This window comes from Geotrypetes seraphini, chromosome 9 (assembly GCF_902459505.1).
Source record: "Geotrypetes seraphini chromosome 9, aGeoSer1.1, whole genome shotgun sequence".
Taxonomy (NCBI): domain Eukaryota; kingdom Metazoa; phylum Chordata; class Amphibia; order Gymnophiona; family Dermophiidae; genus Geotrypetes; species Geotrypetes seraphini.
Genome location: NC_047092.1, coordinates 78,928,717 through 78,945,470, shown reverse-complemented (window position 1 = coordinate 78,945,470; position 16,754 = coordinate 78,928,717). Strand labels below are relative to the sequence as shown.

Below are 16,754 nucleotides of genomic sequence, written 5' to 3'. Positions count from 1 at the left end.
TTCTAATTCAGTTATTTTATTTTATTTTGCATTTAATCGATTAAATTTATATCCTATATAAATGGTTCATAAAACATTTAATGCTATTGTATATTTGGTCCAGCTCAATGATAAATATGTCAGAATAGAGTTGTAAAGGGAGCATGCCTGGGGTTGTGAGTATGTTGAATCAGGTTGTGAGAGGCATTCATGGGAAAAGTGAGTTGGAAGAGGGATTAGGCAGTAAGTGCACCAGATGGGAATTGGAGGAGATGAATGTGGGATACAGGGTTGACTATGTTGGGGGAAATGGTCAAAGAAATTACCAGCAAAAGTTGATTGATACACTCTGAGGCCACAAATATTTTGTGATAACCCCAGATATAGGTTCTGTCTTCAATATGTTTGCACACAATTCACTCCATAACAAATATGGCTCATAAAATGCTGCAAAATAGGATTTAACAAAAGGTTCAGGTGGAATTTAGAGCCATAAGGTTATGTAAGATCCACTGAACCTTAGAACTACTATCCTGATACTGCACAACTGAAAATAATAACATAGGATAATTTTTAATTAAGCTGAAGTTGACAATATGAAAGTTAGCTAGTTTTAATTTTTTAATTTTGGCTTATTTTCAGGGGACTGAATGCATACAATATCTTCAGCAAGAATATTTACCTTCTTTGCAAGTAGCTCCTGAAATAATTCAAGTAAGTTTGTCTTTTGTTCTATAACTGGTAGAAGGTTATTTATCCCAGGACAAGCAGGCAGCATATTCTTGACTGATGGGTGACGGCACCGACGGAGCCCCGGTACGGACACTTTTAGAGTGATTGCACTCTAAGAACTTGGAAAGTTCTAGAGACCGCACCGCGCATGCGCGAGTGCCTTCCCGCCCGACCCCGACGCGCGGTCCCTCAGTTTCTTAGTTTCCGCGGAGCTAAGAAGTCGCATTTTCAACGGCTGTTGAAAATTTTTTTCATTCGCCTTCCCGCTCGCGTAAACTTTTTCGGGTTTTTTTTGCCCTTCCTTTTTTCTTTCTTTTGTAAAAAAAAAAAAAAAAAACTCTTATTTTTTTCGAGTTTTCTTGATTTGCCCCGGCGGGGCCTACTGCCATCATCGAGGCCTCGGCCTTCGATTTGGCAGAAGCCGTTTTTCCGTTCATGCCCCCCCAGCCCGGGTTCAAGAAGTGCCAGCGGTGTGCACGGCCTATTTCCCTTACAGACCCACACAACTGGTGCCTTCAGTGTCTGGGTCCGGAACATCAGGCCTCCACCTGCACCCGCTGTGCCACTTTGAAAAAGCGGACTCTCAAAAATCGAGAAATACAACAGAGACTGCTTTTCGGCACCGACATGTCCGACCCCGCGTCTTCGGCACCGGTCTCGGTACCTGTTTCGTCGGCACCCACCTCATCGACGCCACGCGATACCGCGTCGGCGTCGCAGCATGCAGGTAAGCCGGCTAAGAAGCCTTCCCCGCTGGAACGTCCTCCGGTCTCCATTGCAGAGAGTCCAGTCCTGCCGACCGTGAGGCGCCAGCGGAAGCGCTCCGCCCCTATTGAGGTGAGTCCCTCGACATCGGGCTCCTCATCTCCGGGGCGTAGAGCGGCACTGCAGGTACCGCAGAAGAAAAAAGCGGTACCGGTGCCCTCCCTCGATGATCGCATTGCGGCCATCTTACAGGTGCAGCTGAAGGAACAGCTCAAACAACTCCTTCCAGCTCTCCTGACACCGAGCCCTCCGGTGTCGGTCCCCACTGGGCAACCGGTACCGATTGTGGAACAGTCTGTATTGTCACCATCCACTCCTTCGGTACCGGTACACTCGGCCTCATCGGTATCGATGCCTGTCCTCGCACCGGAGCTCAGGTCTCATCACCAATCAGTACAGACTTCGGCTCCGGTGCAACCGATAACATCACCCGGTACCGCGTCGATGAGGTCGGGTAAGTCGGTACGTAAGTCCCGACACCTGGACCCATCCACCCCTGAGTCTCGGGACCGTGGTCCCCATATTCGAGACCCTGATCTGTGGGGCGATTCTGAAGAACCTTTTCTGTCAGAAGGGGAGTGTTCGTCAGAGGAAGACGAGCCTGTTCTTCAGGATACTTCCTCCAAACCTGATTCCACCTCTTTCTCTTCTTTTTTAAGAGATATGTGTGACTCTCTTTCCATTCCTTTGGAGGCTGAGTCTAAAAAGTCCAAAGCTTTTCTAGACGCTCTTGATTTTGACCAGCCTCCAAAGGAATTCTTGAAACTCCCTTTACATGACATCCTGAGGGAGACCTTTTACAAGAATTTGGAGACTCCTCTTACTGTCCCGGGAGCTCCCCGCAAATTGGATTCCCTATATAAAGTGATCCCTATTCCTGGGTTCGATAAACCACAGCTCCCTCATGAGTCTCTCCTTGTAGAATCCACCCTCAAGAAGTCCTTAGGAGCTAGTGTCTATGCCTCTGTTCCTCCTGGCAGAGAGGGAAAAGCCATGGACAAATTTGGTAAGCGACTTTACCAGAATGCGATGCTTGCTAATCGTTCTGGTAACTATGCTTTTCATTTTTCTTTTTATTTAAAGCATCTCCTTACCACCATGGCTTCCTTTGAGCAGTACCTTCCTGTGGGGAATCGTGAGGCTTTCCATCAATGCTCCTCATCTCTTTTCCAGCTCAGAAAATTCATGGTAAGGTCTATATATGACACCTTTGAGCTTACCTCTAGAGCAACAGCCATGTCTGTAGCCATGCGCCGTTTGGCCTGGCTCAGAGTCTCCGAGCTTGATGTTAATCATCAAGACCGGTTGGCTAATGCCCCATGTTTAGGGGATGAGCTGTTCGGAGAATCTATGGACTCAACGACCCAGAAGCTCTCGGCTCATGAAACCCGCTGGGATACCCTTCTTAAAACCAAGAAGAAACCCCCACCTCTACGGCCATTCAGACAGCAATCGGCCTATCAGCGGCGTTTTGTGGCTCGCCCCTTGCAGCCTTCCACTCAGCAACCTAGGAGGCAGCGTCAACAACAGAGGCAAACGCCTAGACCTCAGCAGCAACAGCCAGCCAAGCAGCCTCCTCAGCAAAAATCGACTCAGCCCTTTTGACTTAATCCTCGAGGGCATAGCCAGCGTTCAAACATCTCCTCTCCTCCCTCAACCGATAGGAGGACGACTCTCTTTCTTTCTCAGCCGGTGGGAAGTTATCACTTCGGACCAATGGGTCCTCAACATCATCCGCCACGGCTACTCTCTCAACTTTCACACCCTTCCGGGCCAAAGTCTACCAAAAGAGTCTGCTTTGCACACTCCTCAATCTGCCCTTCTTCGTCAGGAGGTTCAATCCCTCCTCCTTCTGAACGCCATAGAGGAAGTTCCTCTAGATCAAAGGGGGCAGGGATTCTACTCCCGTTATTTTCTAGTTCCCAAAAAAACAGGAGACCTCAGACCAATTCTAGATCTGCGAGACCTCAACAAATGCTTGGTCAAAGAAAAATTCAAGATGCTATCTCTAGCTACACTTTATCCTCTCCTCGATCACAACGACTGGCTATGCTCTCTCGATCTCAAAGAGGCCTACACTCACATTCCAATCAACCCGGCCTCCAGACAGTACCTTCGCTTCATGATCAATCACTGTCATTACCAATACAGAGTGCTCCCCTTCGGTCTTGCCTCCTCTCCAAGGGTGGTCACAAAATGTCTGGTTGTGGTAGCAGAGTTTCTGCGCTCCCACCACCTTCAGGTTTTTCCCTACCTGGACGACTGGTTAATCAAGGCCATTTCATCTCAAACTGTTCTTCTGGCCACCAACCAGACCATCTTTTTTCTACAACTTCTAGGGTTCGAAATCAATATACCCAAGTCTCACCTTCTTCCTACACAGAGACTTCAATTCATTGGAGCGGTGCTGGACACTGTCCAGATGAGAGCCTTCTTGCCGGACAACCGTCTTCACAACCTCCAATCGCTCTGTCAGCAGGTGCTGCCCCAGCACTCCATTTCTGCAAAGCAGATGATGATTCTCTTGGGTCACATGGCCTCCACAGTTCATGTCACACCCCTGGCACGTCTTCACCTGCGCACTCCTCAATGGACCCTGGCTCTCCAGTGGTCTCAGGCGACAGACTATTGGATTATCTGCTTTCTCTGTCTAACTCTGGTCTCAAGTCTACTTCCATCAGAGTCCATCTCAGTGCCATTACGGCCTTTCATGAGCCGGTCCAGGGGAAACTCCTTTCAGCTCATCCCCTGGTCTCCAGATTCATGCGAGGTCTTTTCAATGTGAAACCACCTCTCAGAGCACCTCCTGTGATCTGGGATCTGAATGTGGTTCTCTCCACCTTGATAAAGCCTCCATTTGAACCCTTGGCTACTGCCTCTTTCAAATTTCTCACTTGGAAGGTACTTTTTCTTATTGCTCTCACCTCTGCCAGGAGGGTCAGTGAGCTCCATGCACTAGTTTCTGACCCACCTTTCACAGTCTTTCATCATGACAAGGTGGTTCTGCGTACACATCCAAAGTTTCTCCCTAAGGTTGTCTCTGAGTTCCATCTCAACCAATCTATTGTACTGACTGTTTTTTTTCCCAAACCTCACTCCCATTCCGGAGAACAGGCTCTTCATACTTTGGACTGTAAGCGGGCTTTAGCTTACTATTTAGACCGTACTAAGCCCCACAGATCATCTCCCCAACTTTTTCTGTCCTTTGATCCGAATAAATTGGGACGTCCTGTTTCTAAGCGTACGCTATCTAATTGGCTTGCTGCGTGCATTTCATTCTGCTATGCTCAGTCCGGACTGACACTGGAAGGTTCTGTCACGGCCCATAGAGTTAGAGCTATGGCAGCATCTGTAGCTTTCCTCCGTTCCACGCCTATTGAGGAAATCTGCAAAGCTGCTACGTGGTCCTCAGTCCATACTTTTACATCTCATTATTGTCTGGATGCTTTCTCCAGACGGGATGGACATTTCGGCCAATCTGTTTTGCAAAATTTGTTTTCCTAATGGCCAACCTTCCCTCCATCCCTCTTTTTGTTAGCTTGGAGGTCACCCATCAGTCAAGAATATGCTGCCTGCTTGTCCTGGGATAAAGCACAGTTACTTACCGTAACAGGTGTTATCCAGGGACAGCAGGCAGATATTCTTGCGTCCCACCCACCTCCCCGGGTTGGCTTCTTAGCTGGCTTATCTTAACTGAGGGACCGCGCGTCGGGGTCGGGCGGGAAGGCACTCGCGCATGCGCGGTGCGGTCTCTAGAACTTTCCAAGTTCTTAGAGTGCAATCACTCTAAAAGTGTCCGTACCGGGGCTCCGTCGGTGCCGTCACCCATTAGTCAAGAATATCTGCCTGCTGTCCCTGGATAACACCTGTTACGGTAAGTAACTGTGCTTTTTTGACGTTTCATCTCATTTAATTTAAACAAGTAGCTATATGCTGTTTTTAAGCCTCAGTGGTTAGAAGGGGTTTCAATAATTAAAATGTTAACAAAAATTACATTATAAATTTATCCCAAATTATTAATACACACATTGTATCATCCCTGTCCAAAAGAAATGTCATCTAGTCCCAACTATATGGCACGAGAGGATTTTAGCATGGGTTAGCGAGGTAAATGCTCCAATACTCATAGGAATTCTATGTGCATCAGAGCATTTATCTTGCTGGCCTGCGTTAGAAATCTCTAGCGCCATTTAGTAAAAGGAGCTCTAAAAACTCTTCACAGAACCCCCCTATGAATTACTCTGATCTGATCAAAATGCAAACAAAGTTTTTAGAGATTTTTTTTCCTAAAGTACAAATGATCTCAGTGTCTTATTCCAAGTCTGTTGTACTTTTAGAATCTGATTCTTCCTCATTGCCAATTTATGTTCCTTTAAAGATGGAATTTTGACTGACAGTTCTTGCTCAGATCTCAAAGAGTGCAGTTGTATGTGGATCATTATATATTTATTCATGCTTATAAAAAGTGGTTTAGAGATGTGCATCCGTACCCTACCAGCTGACTTGTTTTGATAAATGTTGTTATTGTCTTTTCATTTTGGCAAACTAACCAAAGCATGGAAATATAGACAATGCTAAGGGTGATTCTATTGCAATGTATCTAGTGGTCCTGAACACTAGTGTTTTGCATCTGAACCCGCAAATTGCCTGCAGAATGCTGTCAGTCATCTGTTGAACTCTGCTTCCTTCCCAGGGAGCTGCTACTGTCTTCCTCCCCCACCCCTGTTGTTTTCTGCAAGCAAGAAGTGTTTCTGCTCTGCAATTTTATTATTTTTTTTCTAAGTGTTCATTCGGAGGTTCGGTGTCCAGAGGTTCCCACTTGTTGGGACTGCTACTTGGGAGAAGACATAGGGCTCCTTTTACGAAGGTGCGCTAGTGTTTTTAGTGCACACTAAACAAAAAATACTAACGCAAGCTCTTTGGAGGCATTAGTGTTTAGCGCGCACAGCATTGTAGCGCTCGCTAAAACTGCTAGCATACCTTAGTAAAAGGAGCCCATAGATTCGTGCTAAGGAAGTCCTTGGGACACCTAGCTAGCCAGCCTGATTTTGTGTTTTATAGAGAACAGGGCCCTGTGCCTCTGACCTTGGTCCAACTGGCAGCCTGAAGACCAAGTTTGTCTGGCATACCTGTAAGGTTCTCTATTTATCCCAGCTGCATTCCTAAGCTGAAGCAGGCAGGCATATGGCACAGTGAGTAACGCTATTGTAGCCTATTGGAGGGAGGGTGTCTCTAAAACTAGAATTTAAAGGTTTTTGCTGTTAAAACCAAGGTTTCCCACCATTAAAAAAACCCTTTCCCTGCAATTTTTGTATTTCAGGGAAGTCCCCATGGGCAGCGGCCGTCTTGGATTTTAAATGATCTTTTATTCTAAAGCCTCCAACTGCCTCAAAACCCCTCAATTTTACTTAAAATTGACAGGGCTGGACCCCTCAGGCCTTCCTACCCCTATATCATGCCAGGTTTGCGCTGGATGGCCAGCTGAGGATCGGTAATATCCCATGTGCGACGGAGTGTTTCAGGGGAGGGGTGGGAGCCTTAGGCTCAACCTCCTCTGAGTCCGCCAGGACTGGAGATCTGCAGTAGGTGCATTCCCAAGGGAAAAGATTCCATAGCCCTCCAAAGGTGTATTGGTCAAACACAGACACGCAGTGGCCGCTGAGCCCAGGAGGGACCTGCAGAGGGTACTTGCTTGTGGTCCTTGAGACTCCCAGTACAAGTCTTCACCTCAGATTTTATGAGCCTTATGTGGAATGCCTATTTGAATTGCTGAGGGTCCCCAGTATCTGCGTTCAGCACGATGGAGGTGGTGGCATAGGGGATCTTCCCTCAGCATGTGTTCCAACCAGATAAGGACACAGCTAGACCAGGAGGTTCAGTCTGACATAGACTAGGAAGATGGATAATTCGATTCCATGCCATTATTGTCCCATGATGCAGTTTCTCTGGCAAAGTCTGGTTCTCTGTATAAGAGCAGTGGTCAAAAAACAATAGTAGCCCTGGACCAGGGGGAAGACCCCCCACAGTGCGCTGGCTGTTTAAAGCCTCAGTGCTCTCGGGCATTATTTCTACCTTCTATGAAAATCGAATCTGGAAGTTCCTCCAACCCCCTTGTCACAGTGCTCAGTCATGAGCAGCTCAGTTGCCTCGACCATGTTCTTTCCCTCGCATCCAGACATCACAAAGTAGTCACAGACCACTGGGAGTCTCCAAAAGGATTCCTGCGATGGCTAAGACTATGGCCTAGCTTTACCCGATGGCTCCGGATTTCTAACAGTTGTTCAGCTGAAGATGGATTCACTTGTGGCACAGGTCACCAAAAGAACTTTCTTGCCTAGTGAAGGAGGTGTGATGTTAAAGGTTCATCAGGACCGCAAAGTGGACATGATTCTTAAGCAGTAATTTGAAGCTATGGTCCTAAGGATTAAGACAACAGCTGTGACTTCCTTTCTGGCACATGATTGCCATATCCATCTGTCTCAAGTTCTGGACTCAGAGTATGACGAATATCCTCAGATACTCCTATCTGGGGTGGATTATATAGTAAACACGTTGTATGATAATCAGAGTTAAGAGCAAGGCATCAGCATTATGCGATCTCTACCCAGCAGATGCTTTGGATCAGACTGTTGGCATGAGATTCAGCTTCTAAAGCCACTCTGAGCAGGCTTGACTTTCAAGGACAGATGTTTTTTGGTAAGGGTCTGGATGACCTGATGGCCAGCATTAAGGCCTTGCCAAACAGACCCTAGACAACTCAGTATGGAATGTGGGAATTTTCGAGGCTCTTGAAGATTATGTCCTTGCACAGGAGACCAAATGTGCAGAGGTTCTTTCAGGGGTCATAGGAGAGGGGTTCAGCAGTGATAGGAGACAGCAATCTTCTGACTCTCATCCCTCCCAACCTCTAAAAAAGCACAATGACATCAGGATAGGGGCCAAGCCCCCACCCCCCAGATAGGGGGGCAGACTTTTGGCCTTTTGGTCTGTCTGGGATCAGATAGGTGCAGACTGTTGGGTCCTAGAAGTTGTTTGAGAAAATTACAAAATTGAGTTTTGTGCTCCTCTTCCAGATCTCAGAGTCTGGACAATGGTACAAAGGCTAGTGGATCTTTGTGTCATAGAGCCAGTACCGGATAAAGAACCAGGCTCTGGCAGATACTCCATATTCTTCATCATGCCAAAGAAAAGCTCAGATGACTGGAGGGCAATTCTGGACCACAAGTCGGTCAGTGCTGCATGATAGAGACTTACAAGATCATGAAGGGCATAGAGAGAGTAGAGAGGGACAGATTCTTCAAACTTTCAAAAAATAAAAGAACAAGAAGGCATTCGGAAAAGTTGAAAGGGGACAGATTCAGAACGAATGCTAGGAAGTTCTTCTTTACCCAAAGTGTGGTGGACACCTGGAATGCGCTTCCAGAGGACGTTATAGGGCAGAGTACGGTACTGGGGTTTAAGAAAGAATTGGACAATTTCCTGCTGGAAAAGGGGATAGAGGGGTATAGATAGAGGATTACTGCACAGGTCCTGGACCTATTTGGGCCGCCGCTTGAGCAGACTGCTGGGCGCGATGGGCCTCGGGTCTGACCCAGTGGAGGCATTGCTTATGTTCTTATGTCTTAAATAATGTGCTCAGTGCAATAAGACCATTTCAGGCTTTGATCCCCATAATTGGTGTATTCACTGTCTGGGTCCTGAGCTTTGAGACATCTATTGTGACCTCTGCTTGCATATGCAGAAGAGATTACTTAAGACATCAGAATACAGTGTGATAAACATTTTGCTTCGGCATTGATATCAAGCATGGTGGGAGATTACAGTTCCGGCATGCATCCGCATTGACACCATGTGCACTGACATCGTGACGGGAACACCAGACATTGGGCTCACTTCAGTGATAGGATTCCACACTCATTAAGGGATACTTCACATAAGAAAGCTAAGATGCACAAAAATTCTTCCCTTTCTGGACATGACACAGCATCTTCGCAGGTGTCAGCATCCTTGACACATAGTAAGCATCGATGCACCAAGGAGCACTCTTCATCTCTGCAAATAGTTTCTCCTCTTAGGCATGCCTCAACATCAGGGTCTCCAACACCCAGGCAACTGGTACAGCATAGAAACATGATGGCAGATAATGGTCCATCCAATCTGCCCATTCTCAGTAACCATTTTCTCTTCCATTCCGATGTCTTTCAGGAACCGACACCGAATTTCCAGGAGGAGATTCAGGCTATGCTTAGATAAGAACTTTCAGGACTACTGCAGTAGGCTTTAAATGCTATTACGCCTGCCTCAGCCCAGCCCAAGGAGATGGTCATGCACCCCTGCTCAACGCTGAGCGTCGGTTTCAACACAGACCCGTCTGACACATGCATCGTCATTGGGAGAGGAGCTATTTCCTGGGTCAGAGGATTGACCCCTGCTTCGATGCTCTTCCACACAGTGTTAATGCTTCTCTCAGTGTACTCTTTCAGATTCACCTAGAAGAGGTTATTTTGAGAAGTCTGATTCTGATTTCACAAATCATTCTGACCAGGATCTACCAGATTATTCTGCACAAAAGTTCTAAGCATACTTTCTGATCCTTCTCCACCTCAAGGCATAAGTGTCCGCCAGACAGTATATCCTTCACTGTCTTTGTACATAAAATGGCACAGGCCATACCTTTTTAACATGAAGACAAAGAAGGAACCATGCTCTGTACTTTTTGAGCTCCTCAACTATGAATCTCCTCCAAGAAAATATATAACAGTGTCTTTGCATTGTCATGAGAGATGCTGTTCTGAAAAACTTGGAGACTCCCCCTATAGAAACATAGAAAAATGACGGCAGAAAAGGGCCATAGCCCATCAGTGTTCCCTCTAAGCGGGCGGGTGTTGTGAGCAAACTTTTTTCACTGTGAGCTAAAAATATCGGGCGCCAGCAAGTTATGAGCCAAATAAATATGTTGCTTTCTACCACAGAACTTCCTTACGTTTGTATGGAATCTATCCCCTTTCAACTTTAGAGAGTGCCCTCTCGTTCTCCCTGCCTTAGCTACTAAGTCTATTCCCTTCAGTACCTTGAATGTTTCTATCATGTCCCCTCTCAATCTCCTCTGCTCAAGGGAGAAGAGGCCCAGTTTCTCTAATCTTTCGCTGTACGGCAACTCCTCCAGCCCCTTAACCATTTTAGTTGCTCTTCTCTGGATCCTTTCGAGTAGTACCGTGTCCTTCTTAAAGTACCAGTGCTGGACGCAGTACTCCAGGTGAGGGCGTACCATGGCCCGGTACAGCAGCATGATAACCTTCTCTGTCTCTTCAGTCCAGCATCTGCCCCTTCCATTCACTGTCTGTCTTTCCCTGCCATCTCTCCTCCTGCCCCCCCCCCACCCCCCAATTTGGTCTAGCATCCATCATCTTCCTTCTGTTCCCCTCATGGTCTGGCATCTCTATCCTTCCCTCCCCCCTGTGGTTTTTAGCATATCTCTCTTCTCATTTCCTCCACTCAGATCTGATCATTCTCTGCTCTCTCTTCCCTTTTCTTCTCTGGTCTTCCTTCTCTATTTTCTGCCTCCATCTAAATTAAATTCTTTCTTACTATTTAGTCCCGTTTCCCTCTTTTCACTGTGTCTACACACAGCTTGTCACCCCTTTCCCACACCCCTCCATTATCTTACTATTTTCTTCCCCCTTTATTTATCTCCTCCTTCCATCCAGTATGTGTTCTTTCCCCACTTCCATTCAGCATCTGCTCTCCCTTCTCAACTGACATCCATCTGCCTTCTGCTCTCTCTCCCTTCTTCTCACTTCCATCATCTGTCCCCTTCTCTCTCTCTCTCATCTCCTCCATTCCATCATCTGCCCCTTCTCTCTCTCTCTCTCTCTCCCCCCCCCCAACTTCCATCATCTGCCCCCCTTCCCCTCACCTTTGTGGGTCACTTTCTTTCCCCTGAGGGTGGCTCATGTCACAGGGGAAGCTTTGGCCGAGCAGAACCGCTTGATTGACAGTGGAACTTACTTGATTGATGTCGATGCTGGGGCCCGTTGCCGTTTGAAGGAAAAAAAAAAAGGTGGAAAAAAGGAACCTGTAAAGGCGAGAGGAAGGGAAACCTCCAGGACAGCTGCTTTTTGCCCTCCTTCAGCGGCCCAAGAGTTCAGACCAGCAGCGGCAGCTCTGTATGCTTTTAACTTCGGCACAGAGCTGCCCCTAATCAATAGTTTAGCGCGGTTTCATGAGGCAGCCTCGGGGCCTTTGATAGCCGGCCCGCTTCGATGATGCGATGTGGGCCGGCCTAGCAAAGGCCCCGAGGCTGCCTTATGAAACCGCGCTAAACTATTGATTAGGGGCAGCTCTGTGCCGAAGTTAAAAGCATACACAGCTGCCGCTGCTGGTCTGGAGGTGCGGAGACAAGGCAGGAGGCAAACGCGGTGGAAGGCAGGAGTCCCGGCGAAGGCAGGAGTCCCGGCACAGCGACTGCAACAGGAAGTTGCAAGTCAGCTGACGCCGGCCTTTCGTTGCGGCGGGGACCGAATCCTTCGCGGACCGGCAAGATTTTGTTTGCGGACCGGCGGTTGAAGAACTGTGCTCTACACTGTGTGCGCTGTGACGAGAAACTTGTGCGCTGCGAGGTAATATTTTGTGCGCCAGCGCACCCCAGCGCAGCTTAGCGGGAACACTGTAAGCCCATCTAGTCTGCCCACACTAAAGATCCCCTTCCCTAAATTTATTCTCCCAGATATCCTATATCTCATCGAGTCTGCCTATTCTGATGACTCTCCCCCCACTATATGTCCAGGAATCTACTAAAAATAATTGATAGCATGAACAGAATTCAGAAGTGTCTAGGCTTTGACAGGACACAACTATATCATCATTCCCCAGTTGTTGAATCAATTGCAAAGTGCTCACAGAGTTCAAGGTCTCATGCTACTGCTTCTCCAGAAAAGAAGGTCAGAACTTTAGACTTCTCTGATAAGTGCATCTTTCAAGCATTCATGCTTACAAATAGGATCATGGATCATCAATTCTATACAACTATTTATTTAAAATTTTTAATCAGCTGCCATGTTTTGAGGAATTTCTTCCTTACAACAAACTTAAAGACTTCCCAATTACTTTGCCAAAACTTGTTGACCACTTTCGATACTTTCCAATGTCTCTTCATGCACATCTACTGAAGCAGTGACAACGAATCACTTGGCTTAGGGTGTCTGATCTTGAAAACTCAGTCCAAGAATGCCTTTCTGATGTTCCTTGTAACATCAATAATTTATTTGGAGACAACATGGAAGAGGCAGTTAATATTATTTAAAAAACAAAACAACCCATGCAGACACCTTTAGAAACTTGTCTAAGCTGCAAACATCTTCTTCTTCTTACTATAATAATAATAATAATTTTATTTTTGTATACCGCTAATACCATAACAAGTTCTAAGCGGTTCACAATAAAGATATTCTCATAAATTAGACAGATCAATCAATCAATAAATAATAACAAAAACAAGTATAATAAAAAGAAAAATAACGGGGTGTAATTTAAAATCTGTCATTAAGGCAGTTTGGTCTCCACAGCAGGACAACTTCTGCAATCATGATAGCAAGGGAAGGCTCCACTGCCCAGGTCCAGGAGCAGCCAAAGGCAGGATAACTGAAGAAGTTCACAGAGGCAGGAGGGGCCCAACGGCCAAAGGCAGCAGGTCAAAGAGAGAATGAGGACTCTTCAGTTAGCTGCCTTTGACAGGACTGATTTGCCGGCTGTATGCTACATCAGTAGGGGCTTCCGTAACCCCTGTCTCCGGCTCCGTTGTCATTGGTCTCCATGGCTTTTAACAGGAGCTGCCTCCTCCGTCAACGCTCACAGTGCCCCACTCTCACCCCGGCTAGCTGAATATCGATCTCTCCACAGCTGACCTTCGTCACATCAGCAACTCTCCTTACCACTTCTGCAAAAATATGAAAGTGCTGAAATGTTTTGAAGAACCCTCATATAATACTAAGGGCCTCATCTATCAAACTGCACTAGCAGTTTTTAGTGCAGAGAGCCATTCTGAATGGCCTGCGCTGCTCCCAACGCTCTTAGGAACTCTATGAGCGTTGGGAGCAGCGCAAGCCATTCAGCGTGGCTCACCGTGCTACAAACTGCTAGCGCAATTTGATAGAAGAGGCCCTAAGCGTTGTTTTATCCAACCTACTGCATCAACTTATAGATCTACTAACCAGTATTCAAATTCAAAGCAGCAGAAGCCTCCGAAATCACAGGCTCAGTCCCAGTCAAAACAGCAGCAGTCCATTTGACTCTTTCCTAGACAAAATAACCAGCATCGCCTTTTCTCTACCACCCAACCTTCCCATCAGGGGCAGGTTACTAATATTCCATTAAGGTTGTTCTCACAATTTATTTTCCAAATGTTTATACAATACAGTATTATTATGAAACTTTTTTTATTGGTAAAGAGAATAACAACTCACAACCACAGAACACAGATAAGGATTGTAACATTTCCAATAACAGTCAAAGGAGGGCCACCTCCCCCCCAAAGAGGACTGGACTCTGATGTCCTCTCAGGGAGCAAAGAGACCCAAACACCCCCCCAACAGGCCCGTACCCCCCTCCCCCCAAACCCCTCTTTCCCCCTACCCCAACAGAAAAGAATCCCAGGTCAGATAGGTGGAGCAGAATACAGTTGCAATCCGTTCACAATTCGACTACGACTCCGTGGCGGCAAACTGTCCAAATAAGGAGACCAAGTGTGAATAAAGTCACTACTCTTACGACGAGAGGAACAAGCCAGCCGGGCCTCCCAGCACATCAGCTCATGTAGTTTGTTCCTCCAATACCAAAAGGAGGGAGGAACATCGGCCAGCCAATGGTTCAAGATACACTTCTTCCCTAAAATATAACATTTGCTCAAAAACAAATTTTCAGCAGAAGAAAAAACAGAAAATGCAGGGAAGTGAGCAAACAGCATGTGAAAGACAGATAGAGGGACAGGAACCTGAAGAAGGCCCTGAAGGAAGGAGGCCAGAGCCCCCCAAAAACCCTGAATACTCTCACAACTCCAAAAGCCATGAAAGTAAGAATTCACTTCAGTGTTACAGGTGAGACAAAACTGGGTATCCACACAGCCCATATAGAAGGCCCGGCTCTGGGAGGAATAGGCCCGCAACAGGGTCCTGTAATGGCACTCACGCAGCTCCGCATTATATACTAAGGCCGGAACCCGGCGTATAGCGCGGAGCAACCAATCCGCCCCAAGCTCCCTCCCCACATCCCTCCGCCAAGCCTCCAAGACAGAGGAAAAATCATGAGGAGGCCCCAGGGCTGCAAGCCGCCTTTGAAAAAAAAAAACTGAGATCTGAGGTTCCGGATCCTCCCCTCCCTCCAAAAAAGCTCTAAACTGCATCCCAAAGGACAATGAGAGGGAATCTCTAGGAAGCGAGCGCACATAGTGCTGCAACTGACAATGTGCGTAAGCAAGACCAAGAGAGGGAAGACCCCCATGCTGCAAATCAGCGCAGGACTTCACCTCCCTGTCATCCCGCAAGACCTGAAAAAGGAATTCACAGCCCTTAGCCCGCCATCTACCAAAAACTGAAGGCACCAACCCCGGAGGGAAGGAAAGATTACCGGCCAGAGGCAACAACACATTAACCTGGGAGTCCTGATGCCACAGGGGAAGAATCCGCCGCCACACCGCCCAAAGAGGACGAAACAAGACACTACGTCTACCAGGAGCAGGCACCTCCACCATCCGAGCGTGAAGAAGAGACAAGAGGTGAGCAGGATAAAAATAATCACGCTCGAAGGAGATGTCTGTATATAGAGCGGTACCCAAAGCCCAATCTCGAATATGCTGCAAAAGACAAGCCCAGTTATATAACATGAGATTCGGCACTCCAAAGCTTCCCCGGTCCCATGAGCCCACCATTAAGTGCCACCTCAACTTAGGCTTCCGGCCCCCCCAACAAAACCGCGAGAGCAAAGAGTAAAAAGTCCGAATGTCCCGTTGCAAAAGACATAAGGGAAGCGTCTGCAGAACGTACAACCATTTAGGAAATAGCACCATCCGAAAGAGATGCACTCTCCCCATCAAGGAGAGCGGCAAATCACACTAAGCAGCCAGAACCGATCCCATAGAAGACAAGAGACGCGTAACGTTCAACCTATAAAGTTCCCGCACATCCATAGAGAGCTGGATTCCCAAATAGCGAAAGGAAGAATCAGCCCATTTCAATGGAAAAGTCCCTCCCCAAGACTCCCGGAGCCCCGCCGAAGAGGCCAACGCCTCAGACTTAGTCAGATTCAGTGCAAACCCCGAAAAGTCCCCAAATTCCCGAACACTCTCCAAGAGAGTAGACAAGGAACGGTGCGGATCAGACAGAAAAACCAAAAGATCATCAGCAAAAGCGGCCACCTTAAAATGAGTGGCACCCAATTGAAGGCCACAGATGTCCACATTAGATTGCAGCTCCCGAATCAACGGATCCAAATAAAGAGCAAAAAGCAAGGGTGATAGAGGGCAGCCCTGGCGGGTACCCCTCCGAATTGGAAAGGGGGCCGAAAGGCCCCCGTTCACCGAGATCTGCGCCGCTGGATTACTATACAGCGCCTGAAGAGCATTAAAAAAGAAAGGGCCAAACCCATACGCACGAAGCACAGCAAAGAGGAACCCCCACCCCACTCGGTCAAAGGCCTTTTCAGCATCAAAACTAATAAGTAGGGCGGGGGTACCCTCCACGCCAGCTTTCTCCAAAGCCAACAGAATACGACGAATGTTTTTTGACACCGGGCGAGCACGCACAAAGCCCACCTGCTGGTCAGACACCAGAGAAGGCAGCACCCGGGCCAAACGATTGGCCAGCACTTTAGCCATCAATTTCGTCTCAAAATTCAGCAAGGAAATGGGTCGATAGGATTCCGGCAAAACCGGATCCCGATCCGGCTTGGGAATCTGCGCAAGATCGCAGATCTGGTACTCACCAATGGGGAAAGCGTCTCAGAGGTCTCAGTAGGAGATACGTTAGCCTCCAGCGACCACAACACAGTATGGTTTAATCTTAGGAAGGGCTTCCCTAGATCACACACGAAAACAAAAGTACTCAATTTCCGCGGCACAGACTTCGCACGCATGGGAGATTTCGTCCATCGGACGCTGCAGGACCAAGTGGAGACTGATGATGTAGAAGCTAAGTGGTTAACACTGAAATCAACCATACATGAAGCAACTAGCCGCTACATAAAATCGGTAAATAAACGACAAAGAAACAATAAACCCCAATGGTTCA

General features: G+C 47.4%; 1 protein-coding gene across 5 annotated transcripts in view; it reads left to right on the top strand.

The window, feature by feature from the left end:
* Positions 1 to 16,754, top strand: part of XPOT (exportin for tRNA) — a 324,394-nt gene that overhangs the window by 280,296 nt on the left and 27,344 nt on the right. For all 5 annotated transcript variants that reach the window (XR_004540576.1, XM_033957684.1, XM_033957683.1 and 2 more), the window contains one exon: positions 622 to 693. Coding sequence is in view for 4 of the 5 variants with exons in the window: in XM_033957684.1 (XP_033813575.1) it covers positions 622 to 693 (72 nt within the window). In the remaining variant the exon portion in view is untranslated. The remainder of the gene's footprint in view (positions 1 to 621; positions 694 to 16,754) is intronic.